General features: G+C 43.4%; 1 protein-coding gene across 4 annotated transcripts in view; it reads right to left on the bottom strand.

Annotated features, from left to right (window-relative positions):
- CTIF (cap binding complex dependent translation initiation factor) overlaps positions 1–14,743 on the bottom strand; it is a 1,422,510-nt gene that overhangs the window by 902,655 nt on the left and 505,112 nt on the right. For 3 of the 4 annotated variants that reach the window (XM_069626949.1, XM_069626948.1, XM_069626947.1), the window contains one exon: positions 11,077–11,112. The exons of the other annotated variant lie outside the window; for it this stretch is intronic. In XM_069626949.1, the coding sequence (XP_069483050.1) occupies positions 11,077–11,112 (36 nt within the window). The remainder of the gene's footprint in view (positions 1–11,076; positions 11,113–14,743) is intronic. 4 annotated transcript variants of the gene reach the window in all.

The raw sequence follows: 14,743 nt of genomic DNA, 5'->3' as shown, positions 1-14,743 counted from the left end.
GATTATAGACAAGATCTCCCCTGTGGCCTACAAGATCCGCATCCCCAAAGGCGGTTTGGCAGAGGGGGAAGACAAGTGGGTCCACATTAACCAGTTGAAGTGTTGCCATCCCAGGCACACTCTGCAACAACTGGAGGAATCCTCTGGAATCCTAGAGGGTGCTGTCTCAGATTAATTCAGTTCTAACTTAAAATATCCTACATATCGCCTATCAAATTCTGAGTTTCTCAATGTGGGTGTTTTGGTTTTTGAATGCAAAAAGAAATGTGCATGTTCATATGTTTTGACTATACATTTATATGCCACCCCACTATATCAATGGTGGGGGAGAAATGTCCATAAATAGGTATTGCCGCTCTTCCTTTGTCGTCCCAGGAGAAAGAAAACCTGGAGACGGGCCAAGGAGGACGATCCGGAGACCGGGAGCAGAGACGCAAGGGGCCCAGTGTACAGCCCAATACTCCCATCAGGACCGGCGAGGAGAACCGATCGATCCGACCGGATGGTCGAACTGTGCCATCTATTGGAAGAAGATGAGGAAACATCCAGGTCTTGCGAGTTCCATCAGTGAAACAGAATGGCCATCGCAAGAGGGGGGATTGTGGGATGTTTTTACCCATGCAGCCGAGCCCTACCTCAAAAACTGTGCAGTACTGGCATTGAAAACATCATGATGTCCAGAGCTTCCCTGAAAATGCCCAGGGAAAGGCATGAAGAATAGGCTGCCACCCATTTTTGCCGATGTTATGGGCACAGAAGGGCACTGCCTAAAACCACCATTGGACTACCCACACAGTAGCCTGAAACCATTGGGAATGGCAATGCTGATTGCCAAAAGCAACCTAGAATTGTGGGGAATTCATTTTCTTAAATCCCAAAAATGGGTGCATTACCAGTACTCACCACTATCAGAAAGCCGGCATTTTAAAACAACACCAGACTTTTTTGTGTAAAACTGAATAAATGAACCCAAAGCAGGCCAAAGAAAGACTAACTGAGAGGTGGATCCAATGTAAAGTTATATTCTGAAGTGACTTGAAGGTTTATAACAAGACTGGCTGAGCTGTGGATTTCAGCAGTTTAAGTAAATTTGGACTGAAAGACACTAAAAATCTAAATGTTTAAAAGAAATGAGTGACCTACTTTGAGTGTCACATAGGTTGCAATTGTTTAAATGTCTTAGTTTTAAACTTAGAATCAGCATTCTAGCTGCATATGTAAAAATTGTTAGTTTTATTTGAATGCAGAAAACTAGGTAGCTATAAGTGACATTAGCTGGGGCCTGGCTTAAGGAACTGAATTCTGCCCACCAGCTACCCCCGACAGGAGTTGAGACTTGCACAACAGCTGTGTTCCCAGGCCTAGCTGCCTTTTGCTGTTCCCACCAAAAGGGATATGACACTTCTCTGATTGAATTACCTGGGCTCTGCAGGAAATTGAACAAAGCCCTGTCCTGACTCAGGCAAATGTTTTATTGGTGGGAGTCGTAAATGTGGCTTCCTCCTGGAAGGAAAGGGGAGGAGCACTGCATGTGAGTGCAAGCTGGCTTGGCAGAACTGGAAAAACCAGAAATTCAACCTTGTGCTGGGGGGAAACCACACCCCTTTGGGGCCAGAACATAACTCTAAAAAGATGGATCATTCATAGAGCGGACTTGTGAAAATTATTTAAATGATACCATAATTCTTGTGATTTTTCTGCCCACATTTTAAGAGGTTTTTAGAACCGGTGGTATGATCTGGGGGCAAGCTAGCAGTTAAGATGGTATTACTTAAAATGTATGCATGTTAAAAATCTGACACTTCATCAATTAATGTCCATACTCCTTGCGCACATGGGTGTAAATTTGGGTTAATGTCCGATATTGCAAAACCAGTTAAAAAGTGCAAATGTTGCCATTTCTCAATGCAAGCTCTCAGGAAGAGCAGATTTTGACAGGGTATACCTCCTGTGATATGTGATGGGTGCATGTAATTTTAAACAAATGTGTACCTGTGCAAATATGTCTTTTGGGTCAAAATATAGATTGTGTGTAATTTGACAGGGGTGGGTTCTCTGTATCATAAACAGACCTCATCATGATGACACTTCATTTCATTCCCCCAATCAAGGGGAAGAGGATGAAGTGGCCAATGACAAGTGGAGAGGGGTAGGGTCTAGAAAGCTAGCCTCTCCACCCACTTTCAAAACACATAAAAGCAGACAGTCAGGACAGATAGGGACATTCAATTCCATTTGCTGCAACGCGCTCTGCCGGACCACACAACATCCAGAAGATACTAGATTCAACACTTAGACTTTGAAACTCCAAAGAACTTGATTCAGAACTCAAAGCAAGGGCCTAAACCCACAAACTGAGAACTCTTCTCAGTGGGCCTCAGCATCCAGCAAACCGAACAGCGATAGCAGCATCCAGGAGCCGTGCAGATCAGCGCTGGGTCCAGAGAAAGCTGTGCAGAAAGATCCAGAAGCAGTGCTGTACCCAGAGAAAGCAGAGCAGTATCCAGAACCAGAGGCAGAGCAGAGCTGACCCAGACCGCTGTTCGCAGAACCAGAGAGCTGACCCAGACCGCTGTGCGCAGAGACCGTCCGTGGCGAGTGAAGAAAACCTGACCAGATCCGTGGCGAGGCCCATTCTATTTCTAAATATATTGTGAGTACCTAGCAGAACTGTGCAGAACCAATCTCTTAGTTAAAATAATATAATTCAATCTATTTTAATCTAACCAGAACTGTCTCCTAACTGTCACCTGTCATTTGCAAAGCTGTCACCTGTCATTTTCTAGTTGCAAGCTGTAACTTGTTACTTTGAACTTTTAAAATTTCAAATCTGAAAAACGACCTTTACCATATCGCTCATATCTCCGTGACCGTTTGTCTTAGAGACTTGCAGTAACTTTCCTCTGAAAGCTGGGAATCTTGGCTTTTCAACGAACCTAGAACCGCATTCCTATTCCCTATACCCTTGCCGCAATCGCGAAAAACGCACTCACAAATTTTACCGTGATTTGCAAATTTCTCCACGTGTGAAAACAGCAGCTTCCTTGCTTTCATTTGCCAAAAATTAGTTTAACCTGCCAATCATTCCTAGAACATTGCTAAAGTAAGCCTGAACTTATTTAAACCAACCAATCCTCAATCTGAACCTCCAGAGGGAATTAAAATCATTTTAGCACATTTCTCAATATATTGCTATCACATTTTAAAGCATTTTGAGCCTGTGTAAAAGTTATATCTATTCTCCTCTAAGCTTGCTGGGAAACTGGAACTCTGTATTACATTGTGATTGTATACCTGAACCGTGTGCTCTTCCTTCCATCTCCTTACATTGTATAGGGGGGGTGAATTGCCACAAAGGGAAAGTGATTACCTTGTCTTTTGTGAAACCATATCAGTTTATCTTCTATACTGCATTTCATTCATTCAACCTTGCATTTCCTTGAACCCTATAAAGCATTCTCTACCACATTATTCTTCTGTCCCTATTTACCAGTGTGCTACCTTATCCATTTCATGTCAACTCCTTAGTGATTATAAAGAAGTGGGCTAGTGCCAGATTCTCCGTTGTTAATCTTTATCATATCAGATTAAGTGTGATATTCAATTATTAATTTATTATAAAGTGTGATATATATATATATATTGTTTAAATTCTCAAATAAACCTTTTAACTTGCAAAACAGAACTACTTCTTGGCTCAGTGGGATCAGGAGGATTCCAAGAGAGGGGTGTTATATAGGGGTAGTCATCCAGAACGCATGGACTGGACATAAAGATATATCAATAAGGGTTTCCATTCAGTATCCCAGACTAGGCATTGACTTAGCTGTAGTGTTGAATAGAATCCTCTTACAGATTCCGAAAGTGTCCTAGACATGCTACCTTGAACATCTTACAGAAACATCTTCCCCGTTCTATAAACACTCCTAGCAGCCATCTACTAGCTGGGGTATCAGGATAGCAATGCTGATTCAAGCTCTTTAGGTGCAATGAAGGTTACCAGCATAGATCTTGAGTGGAAGCCGCACCTCTTTAATGGTGCTGGAGGCTGTGGTATTGTGGGGCACTGGAGGCAGAGGTTTGCATGTGATGCTGAAGGCGAGGCATTGAGGGACTGAAGGCTGAGGTACTATGTGAACCGAGGTCTGAACTATCTTGGATAGCTGTGGTAGTATGTAACAATCAAGTGTGTCCTTTTGACAAACTGAGGTCTGAGGTAGTGCATGGGACTCTGGAGTCTGTTGTATTGTGAGTAAATTAAGTTAGATACTGGAGCCTGAATAATTGTGAACCACTTAAGACTGAGGGTTAGCGTAAAGCTGAATCTTGATGTATAGTGTTATTCTAAAGAATGATGTATTGCTGGTCATAGATGTTCTGACCAAAGGTATGACACAGAACCGAGGGATTCTGCGGCACTGCGTGGCATGAACAGATGCAGCATTGTGTGGCATGAAAGTCAGACATATTGTGTGACACTAAATGCTGAGGCGTTGCGTTGCAGTGAAGGCTGAAATATTGTACACCACCAAAGGCTGTTGCCTTATGTGGCATTTAACTAAGAGATGGTGTGTGGCACTGAAGGCTGAGACATCTAGGGCACTCAAAGCTGAAGTATTATATGAAAGGAAAGTTGAAACATTAGCGGCACTACCTCACAAGAGCGACCAGTAATCGGAGAGGTATTATATGAGAATAAAAACATGAGCTTGTGTGTCACAGTAAACAGTGACATGTCCTGTGACAGTATGGCTGCACTATTATGCGAGAATAAAAGCAGAGCTATCATGTGAGATTAACTGCGGCGGTGATACATCATGCTACAGTTTGAAGTTTCATGCCACAGTAGAGTCTGTGGTATTTTACAGTGAAATCTGAGTCCATATGCAACTTTAAAGGCTGGGGTATTTTGTGACTGTAAAGACCCAAGTTATTTTGTGACAATACAGGTTGTATCATGCAACAGTAAAGGTTGATGTGTCATTTTACAGTGAAAGTGGAGATATGTTGTGACCGTAAAGGTTGATTTATCATGTGACTGCTAAGGGTGATCATGTGACAGTAATTGTTAATGGCCATGTGACAGTACCGGTTGATGGGTCATGTGACTGTGCAGTTTGATGGGTCATTGTAGTGATGATGTTGTGTCATGTACTCCGTCTCGCGTCTGCCTCGCGTCAGTGTTTACATTCCTCTGACTGTGGGCGTGAGGCAGAGCAGAGGCAGTTGGCCAAGGAGAGTGGTTGGTCGGAATCTCATGAGTGGGCCTGAGAAATAAAGCTCAAGCTCTCAATTACCCCCTCGTATGAGTCTTCATTTCAAATGGCGACGAGGCTGGGATTCAGAGATTTGCACAGGCCCGCCAGAAGAAAGGACGCGTTGTGGACTCCTCCCCAGCCGCTGCGGACGTGTGCGCGTAGCTGAAGGCACCCTTCAACTGTCTTCTCCGAAGTGCGGGCACCCGTCAGCTGTTTCCTCCGGACACCAAACAGGCTTTCGCTAGCCTAGACAGGCAGCCGGGTGCCCTGACCGCTGCATCCCCCTGCGAAGGATCGCGGGGAGGTACTGCCGGTGTGCGGAGAGCGCCAGCATCCAACTCCGTCCCCCTTTACCGGTGCACCAATCAGCGGTGAGGAGGCGGGGGTGGGAGAAAGAAGAGGGAAGAAGGAAGGGAAGAACAAAATCATGCAATGTGCTACACACACACCCCCTCAGAGGTTAACCTTTTCAAGACCCACAACCTGTGGGAGGGGTTCCATTGAACTAGTGGAGCAGGCTGCCAGAGCTCTTAATCAGTGAATTATTAACCCCTTAAGAGAGGGGTTTGGACTTGAAGGCATCAATAACCAGTGGGAGGAGCTCCTTCCCAACCTGTGAGGTTACTGACTAGGTTAAGCTGAATACGGGGACATTTTCTACAAGACTTGCAACACAGGTCATCATTGTGAACACAAGTAATTGGCACTTAGACTCCCAATGCCTGCCAAATCCTTTTTCTAACACGAGATCCCTGTGAGACTTTATAGATCTCTGGAGCTACCGCCAAGTGCAAAACCTCCACAAAGCAAATAGCACATTGCAATTTGAAGGGCATCCTAAGCCAGTAAGGTCCTCACACCTCTAAAAGCCAGGAGTGTCATCCTACAGGACTTCACATATTCAGCTGGGTACTTTTTAGAGTTTTCAACATGGCTGCAGCAAGCATGGCAGCGCCTCCACCATTCTTACCGGAAGCAGGCACACTCATTATTAGATGGGATAGGTAGAAGAAACTGTTCGACACATACCCGGTTGCAATAGGAGGGGAGAAGTTTGCTTCTCCTAGGAAGGAAGCTATTCTCTTGCACAACTTTGGCGCTGAAGGCCGCAGTGTGTACGATGGTTTGCCTGAGCCACCGCAGGAAGGTCAAGGTGAAACTGACTCATATAGCATAGCTGAAAGAAAACTGGCAATTCACTTTGAGCCTAAGAAGAATACCATGTTTGAAAGACACAAGTTCTTCAAAAGAGTGCATGAATCCCAAGAGGCAGTTGCCAATTTCGTAGCCGCACTGAGAACCTTGAGTCATTCCTGCAACTTTGGTCTGCTCACAGACTCACTGATAAGAGATCAATTAGTTTGTTGCACGAATAGTTCCAAGATTCAAGAAAGGTCGTTATCCAGGGATCTTGCGCTGGAAGCTGCAGTGGAGGTGGCACAAAGCATGGAACAAACAAGCATGTATATGTTGAACTTTAAGACAGATAAGTCAGGATGCGAAGTTGCAGCAGTCAAGAATTCTAACTCAAAGAGGCCCAATACCTTCAGGGAAGTGAAGTGCTTCAAGTGCGGCAGCAATCGTCATGTTGCCTCAAGTATGATTTGCCCAGCAAGGAATATACATTGTTTGAAGTGCAAGAAGAGGGGACATTTTGCGAGAGTCTGCAAGGAGGCTGGGCAGGTCAACAGTGTAGAAGTAGGAGTTCCCGAACAAGAAGAAAGTCATAAGTTTCCCTTCCAAGGCAAGCATGTGTTGGAAGTTGGCGAGATGTATCCCAGAGGAAGAGGACCGACAGATGTTTTCTTGATTGAAGGCAGGGTTGTGACCATGAAGGTTGATTGTTGTTCACCATGGACTCTCATATCAAGGAAGGCATTTGAAGGGTGTGTTCAAGGAAAAGTGGAACAACTTGATGAACACATTATTGAACCATATGCCTATGGGAATGTAAAAATCAAGGTACTGGGAAAGTTCCAAGCATCCATAAAATACAAAGGTTGCAGTTGTGATGCTGATGTGTACGTTACACAAGAAGGGTCCTCCCTATTAGGGTGGGCGGAACAAAGGAAACTGGGAATAAGAATACAGGCCAACGCTGAATGTCCCATATCTGGTGCTGAGGTGAAAGATAATTGGGAACAAGAATATCCCAGAGTATTTTTGGAAGATTTGGGTATGCTGAAAGATTTTGAACATGAAATTGTTCTCAGGAAGGGGGCTGTGCCAAAGGTGCATAAAGTCAGGCCCATATCACACCACTTCTATGAGAAGGTAAAACAGGAAATACAAAAACTGTTGCAAGGAGGCATCATCGAGAGAGTAGAAAGCTCTGAATGGCTTTCGCCGGTGATAGTGGCGGTAAAGTCCAATGGTGAAATCAGATTATGTGTAGGTCTAAGATACCTGAACAGAAATATCCTGGTTGAGAGGCACCTCCTCCCCAACATCAGAGAGAAGCTGACAACACTTGAGCGTGCAAGTATATTTTCTGTGATAGACCTATACCAGACATATCGCCAGGAGCCATTACTTGAAGAGAGCCAGCAATTGACGGCATGTGCAACCCTGCTGGGAACATTTAAGTACTGCAGAATGCCATTTGGGCTGGCGTCGGCAGCCGCTGTATTTCAAAGAGTAATGGAAACTGTGTTGGAGGGGGATACAAAATGTAGTAATCTTCCAGGATGATATTTTGGTCCATGCTAGCTCAGAAAAGGAGCACAATGTAATTCTTTTGAAAGTGTTGAAAAGGTTGGATGAATCTGGATTGACTGTGAGAAGCAAATGCAGAATAAAAGTAGAGTGTGGAATTTTTGGGGCATGTTATAGACAAAAATGGTGCAAAGCCTAAGGAAAGCTTGGTGAAGGCGATAAAAAATGCACCTCAACCAGAACATAAGGAACAAGTAAGATCATTCCTAGGGCTTGCAGAATACTATCACAAGTTTGTCAAAGATTTTTCTAGTCTGTCAACACCTTTGAGAGTTCTACTAGGAAAGGGGGTGAAGTTTGTGTGGAGCGCGGAATGTGAGGAGGCACTCAAAGAATCAAGGGAGGAATAATAAGTGCACCCTCAATAGGAGAATTCATGACTTATGACAAGTGTGTTCTAGTGGTGGATGCCAGTGGCATTGGATTGGGTGCAACTCTAGTACAGTATGACAAGGATATGGTAGAAAGAGTAATTGCATTCGCTTCGCGTTCTCTAAGGGGTGCTGAGGCCAATTATTCCGTCATTGCGAGAGAAACACTGGCGATGTTTTGGGCTATTCATCACTTCAAGTATTTCTTGGTGGGGAGAACATTTGTGGTGAGGTCTGACCACAAGCCCATGGTTCAGCTGTTACAGAGTTCTAGGTGGACAATGGGATACCCAAGAATCAACAGGGGGGGTTTAGGATTGCAGATGTACAACTTTGAGGTTAGCTATCTACCTGGAAAGAAGAATGTAGTGGCAGATTATTTGTCCAGACAACCTATAGAAAGGGAGGAAGAGGATGAAATGGTTTTAGATGAAGTTGTAATAGCAGAAGTAGAGTGTGCAGTAACACAGGAAGCGTGGTTACAAGAGGAGGAAAAGGATGAGAATATGAAATTGTTGAAACTATGGACTGTGGAAGGGTGGCCAGAAAAGAAAAATTTAGATAAAAACTTCCAGGTATGGTGGGAGGTCAAAGAAGAGTTATATCTGACAAATGGTAAATTGTGGAGAGGGCAGTTTTGTGTACCATCAGAGGGAACTAGAACCATGTTGATAGAGTTGGCACACCAAGGTCATCCAGGTGAAGGATCTATGAAGCGGAAGTTGAGGCAAAGTTATTGGTGGCCAGTAATAGACAAAATGGCAGAAATGAAGGCGAAGAACCGCATGATGTGCCAGTCCAGTGATAAGTGTAAGGTAGTAAGAAAAACTCCCATGGTTCCTAACACAATTCTGGGTCAACCATGGGTGAAATTAGAAGTAGACATAATGGGCCCCATTGCAGGGTTAGGTGAACATTTTAAATACCGGCTGGTGTTGGTAGACTACCACTCTAAATGGATAGAGTGGGAATCAGAGAGGTGACTGCAAATTATTTGATTCAGTTTTTGGAAGGAGTTTTTATGAAAGAAGGCGTTCCATCTGAGTTGGTAACAGATAATGGAGTGCAGTTTGTGTCAGCGAGAATGAAAACATTTTTGGCGAGTTATGTTCTAAGGCACACGAGAACGGCACTATATCATCCGAGAGCGAATGGCTTGGTAGAAAGAGTGAATAGGTACTTGAAAGGAGGGATCCAGATGGCGTTAAACATGAGGCAACCATGGAGAGAAGTGTTGAAACTTGTAACGTGGAGCTATCTTACAACTCCACATTCTATAACGGGTGTCGCTCCATTTGTGTCCCTAAAAGGGAGAGAGCCTGGCAACAAACTGTGCCCGGGATGGCTTGAAATGGCAAAGGCTGTTGGTTTGGATATGAAAGAGATAATGCGGTTGACTGAAGAAGGGCAAGAGAAGAATGAAGAGCACTTTGATACTATGAAGAAGGTGAAAATACGTGAATGGAGCGTATGTGAGGAAGTAATTATAAAGAATCCCCGATTGGTGGAAAAATGCACAGAGAGCAAATTTCTTGGACCAAAGAGGATATCGGCTGTCAGGAATGGAGTAGTTGTTCTAGAGGGGGGTGAAGTATGGTCAAAGGGGAGACTGGCGAAGGCACATGAGGTACAAGGAGTTAGAGTGTATAATCAACAAATGGATAATGAGAGCAGTCAAAATATTAATTGTGCTGGTGTGAATGGAGAGGCTGGTACGTGTAATGAGAGTGTTGCCACAAAAGGAAGGGTAACGAAAGAACCAGTTTGGCTGGGAGACTATGTGCATTGAATTATTATTTTACTGCAGGTTTAAATGCGTATATTGTTGTTTTGAGGTTCTTTTAATTTGTTTCAAAATTGTGTTTATAAACCTGTTTTGTTGTTTTTTAATAGGAGGGGAGACATGTAGTGACGTTGTTGTGTCATGTACTCCATCTCGCGTATGCCTCGCGTCCATGTTTGCATTCCTGTGACTGCAGGCGTGAGGCAGAGCAGAGGCGTTTAGCCAGGGAGAGCGGTTGGTAGAAGTCTCATGAGCAGGCCTGTGAAATAAAGCTCTTACTTGCCCCCTCGTATGCGTCTTCATTTCAGTCATCCAACAGTGATGATCAGGCATTTGGCACTAAAAGCTGCGGTATTTTGAGCTAGTAACAGCTAATGTGTTACTCGAGAGTAACCAACAGTTAAAGCGAGGCGTTACGTGACAGTAAAGGCTGAGGTGTTATGGACCATCACCGTGCCTGGGATTATGCAACAGTACATGTTGAGGATTGTGCGATGCTGCAGGCAGAAGCAGAGTCCTCAGGTTTCCCCATGCCATGCTCGAGAAAGTCAGACAGTCTTTTCTTTTTTAAGTTGCGGGAATTGGGGCACTGTTTCACATTTTACATTTAGAACGAGAAGTCCAACAATTCCAAGGTAAAACAGGACTTACTTTTTATAATCATTGAACACCGCGAACATTTTTACTTTAACTATTACATTAAAAAAATTATAATCTTCAAATGGGGAGATTGGGAGTTCCCTTGCAGCAAAAGGATCAGGCATTCAGGCTCCTGGATGTAGCAGGAGCCTCGTTGTGTAGGATGAGAGTAGCTCCACTAGTCTGATGGTGCTTTTGGGCGAGGTGGCCCTTCCACAGAGAAGGGACTCAAACAGAAACACATTCAGGTCCCAATGCCCCGCCCCTTCTCAACAGGATCATTTTGCATCAACGTAAATGGAATTCTTACTTTATCTGGAACGGGGACTGCTTCTGAACTTTCAATCTAAGAAAAAAAGGATAAGACATTTCAAATATTTGGAAACATGCCAGAGATCCCACCAATTAAAGGGTTACAGAATGATGCGTCCCTGCTTGCGGGCTGGGATCCAGTGCCACAATGTGATGACCGCGACGGTGGTAGGAACATCGTAACTTCATGGAGATCCATGAGAAAGGAATGGATGAATACATCGGTGTTACCATCCAAAGCCCGATGGGCCGGTGCCAAGCAGAGTCCTACGCAAGCCAATTCATGCGACTGCATGGTCAACACTGCTCCGACATGAACACACCCAACTGGAGTCTCTTCATTACATTGTGTGGCGTGGATTTCCCAGACTCCATTCCAAAAGTTCATTGGCCAACACAAGCCTCAAACTGGTCATAGGTTGAGATAGCGACTGTGTAAGAATGGGTTGAGGATTTTGGCCTTAAAGTTACTTTTCTGCAAAGATGGGTAAGAAGGCTGGGCAGAGAGAAGACCCACTCTAGCCTTCAAATGGAATGGCATAGCCGCTAATGCAGAATAAGTATACAAATTAATTAAAAAAAAATCAGGGTCCCTAACACATGATGCACATGTTTTATTCTTTTCATGCAGCTGTCACAAATGGCTGGCGTAGTTCTATGCAAAGCGCACCTGATACATTATTCAGTCTCATAGAGAGAGATAGACAGTGAGAGAGACAGTGACAGAGAGAGACGTTGACAGAGACAGAGCGAGTGTGTGGGAGAGAGAGGTGGTGGAGGAGGGGGGAGTGCAGAGATATTTACAGAGTGCTAGATTGGTGGGCAATGTGGCAGGTACAGTATTGTGTTAATAAAAGTAGGATTAACGCAATAGACACATTTCTGTATACAAACACATGAAGCTTCCAGACAAATAAAAAAATTAAAAAAGACATTTAATTCATGTACAAAAACCCATAGGACAACATGGCAATGCCTTCATAACAATGCATTCTCAAAAATGTGTGTTTCATGTTAAAAAGCATATCTTGTAAACTAAAACAAAATTAATATGTATGTAACCTTTAAAACCTTTAAGTATCAACTTTTATCCATATGATTATTACTCACTTGAAAATATTTCTATTGAATTTTTCCCCCAATATCTGCATTGTTCCCCAAAGAAATGTAATAAAGACACAATTACTATTGTTTCAACAGGTTACACCGGTTCGAATACAGGATAAAAATGTTGACCGTAAAAGCAAGACCCTTTTCAAGGATGGCAAACACAAAAGGCCTGGTTCACAGAAGCGTTGTAAAATGACGCAAACCCATATAAAAACGCTTCTGTGAACCAGGCCCTTATGTTTGTGCATGGCGGGTCAGAGAAAGGAAGTGCTTCATTCACTGTCCTAATATTCCTGGCCCTCAAGAAGGCCCTTCACCGTTTTTGTCAAATGGTCAAAGATAGTGGACATTGCCTGCAGAATTTGAATTGATTCATTCATGTAATGCACAAGTCATCCTGGGGGGGGGAAACCGGCCAGACTAAACTGCACCTGGGCGCAGAGGTTTCTTTACATAAATCATATACTGAATCATTGGGAACTGAGAGAAAGCAAGGTATTGAAAGAGGTGTGCTTTTAGAGTTTTCAGAGGAAGTGTTACGAAACACACTATTCTTAAATTAATATCCAGCGGTGGGGGCCTCAAGACTGAGAATCACCCGTCAACCCTGTGAATATGACAACACACATGTACAATTAGCAAGCATTGCTTAACTGAGCAAAAAATGCAGTAAAATCCCAGATCGAGAAGGTACTGGTAGTAGTAGTAGTAGTAGTAGTAGTAGTATGAGTGAGTGGTAGGCGAGTATACCTGGAAAAGGTCTTTTTAGTGGTTAGTCCTGGCAGGTAAGTGGACCTGGAAGAAGACATTGAAGTACTGCATTATGGTTGATGGTTGTGGTGGAAAGTGGCAAGGTCACTACAATGGGATGATTTGAACTGTGATAAAAACTCATCCTGACAAATTCGTATTGTGCATGAAGAGAAAGATATTGAACAATTGAAGAGTTCAAAGATAAAAGTCTGTTGGTTTTGATGAAGCAGAAAATTGTGAAAACTTTGAACAATCACATTGTAAGAGAACCTTTTTGCTGTATACAATCCAAGTGCCAAGTAGAAAGCTTATGGAGTGGAAAGAACTTTGTTGCATTTTCAAACAGACCACGGATATTGAAAAGCACTTTCTTGAATGAAACTTAGATCCAAGAGTCCCGCTTTAATACTGTGTAAGGCAACTGAACAAGGTTACAAGGAACTTTGGTTATAAAGTTATGCTTGCAAATAATTATTATATTGTTGAGTTTTAACTGCCTACTGATAATGGTATGTTTTGTTATGTGTACAAGTGTGAGGGAAAGAAAACCTTTTAGAGTGTTTTCCTTTATTGTTAGTTGAATAGGTAGGGAAATCCTTGTTAGGTTAGGGAAAGTAGGGCGTTTTTCTCACCCTTATTATTTAAATAATAAAGATGGCTACTTATGAGAACTCTACTTGTCTGCCACGCATTTCTGACCCCTCACAATACCTTGCTGCGCCCATGTAGCAGTATACCCATCGTCTTCCTTGGTAAGATGTGTTTTCTGTAGTAAGGTAATGTTCCTCCCCAAATGTGCCAGGACTTTGCATTGTTTAATTTTTGTTGAGATGTCTAAATGTTCCAGGTTAGCATTTGTATTAGCTTCATGTCCACCTCCCCATTCATCGTGGAAATTTGCTGCTTTCGATCCTTTGCATTTGACCACAGCTCCCGCCCCTCCATTGCATGTTGTGTAGGAAGGAACATGGCTGGCCGACAACTACAAAATCCCATTCCAAAGCTGCCTCCCCACTAACTTCAAATGCTTTCAGTTAATAGGAAACAAAAACAGGAAAAAAAAGGAGGAGGCTGCGCAATAGCCTTCAAAGAACACCTGCAAATAAAAACAGACAAACCTCTTAACATCATGATCTGAGAATCCATGGTCATACACCCATCAGCGAATCCAAAAACAAACATTAAATTCATACTGGTTTACAGACCACCGACATATGATGAAACCTTTGTCGACAACTTCATAGAAGCCATCACCAACATAGCCATTCAACATGAGCATCTGATAGTCCTGAGGGACTTCAACATTTGGTTAGAAGAAAAACACGCCAACTCACAAAACTCACTAATTGGGCAACTAACTACCATGAAACTACAACAGCTGGTTAAAGGAGCAACACACTCAGCAGGCCAGACCCTTGACGCAATCTTCGCCAATAAAAACCTTATCACCACCGCGCCACCGATACAAATACTTTGGAGCGACAATCTAACCATTCCATTTGTGATCACGCTACCGACCAAGGCTATCATCCAGCACCTCAAACTCCCAACCACCACTAAAAGAAACTGGAAAACCATCAAAGCAAGCAACCTAATAGAACAACTGGAGCTGACCTAAGCCTTCCACGACAGAACTGGAGAAGGCAGACCTAGTTGCTAGGCCAAGCACAAGTCGGCTTCAGACCCACGAGATGAACATAATCGGCACTACTATCCATCTGGGACGACCTAAAACAACACAACCTCAGCCCAGATTCTGCTCGACCTCTCAGCAGCTTTCGAAACAGTAAGCCATGACACCC

Source organism: Ambystoma mexicanum, chromosome 6p (assembly GCF_040938575.1).
Source record: "Ambystoma mexicanum isolate Mex_15411 chromosome 6p, UKY_AmexF1_1, whole genome shotgun sequence".
Classification (NCBI taxonomy): Eukaryota; Metazoa; Chordata; class Amphibia; order Caudata; family Ambystomatidae; genus Ambystoma; species Ambystoma mexicanum.
This window is presented reverse-complemented; position numbering and strand designations above follow the sequence as displayed.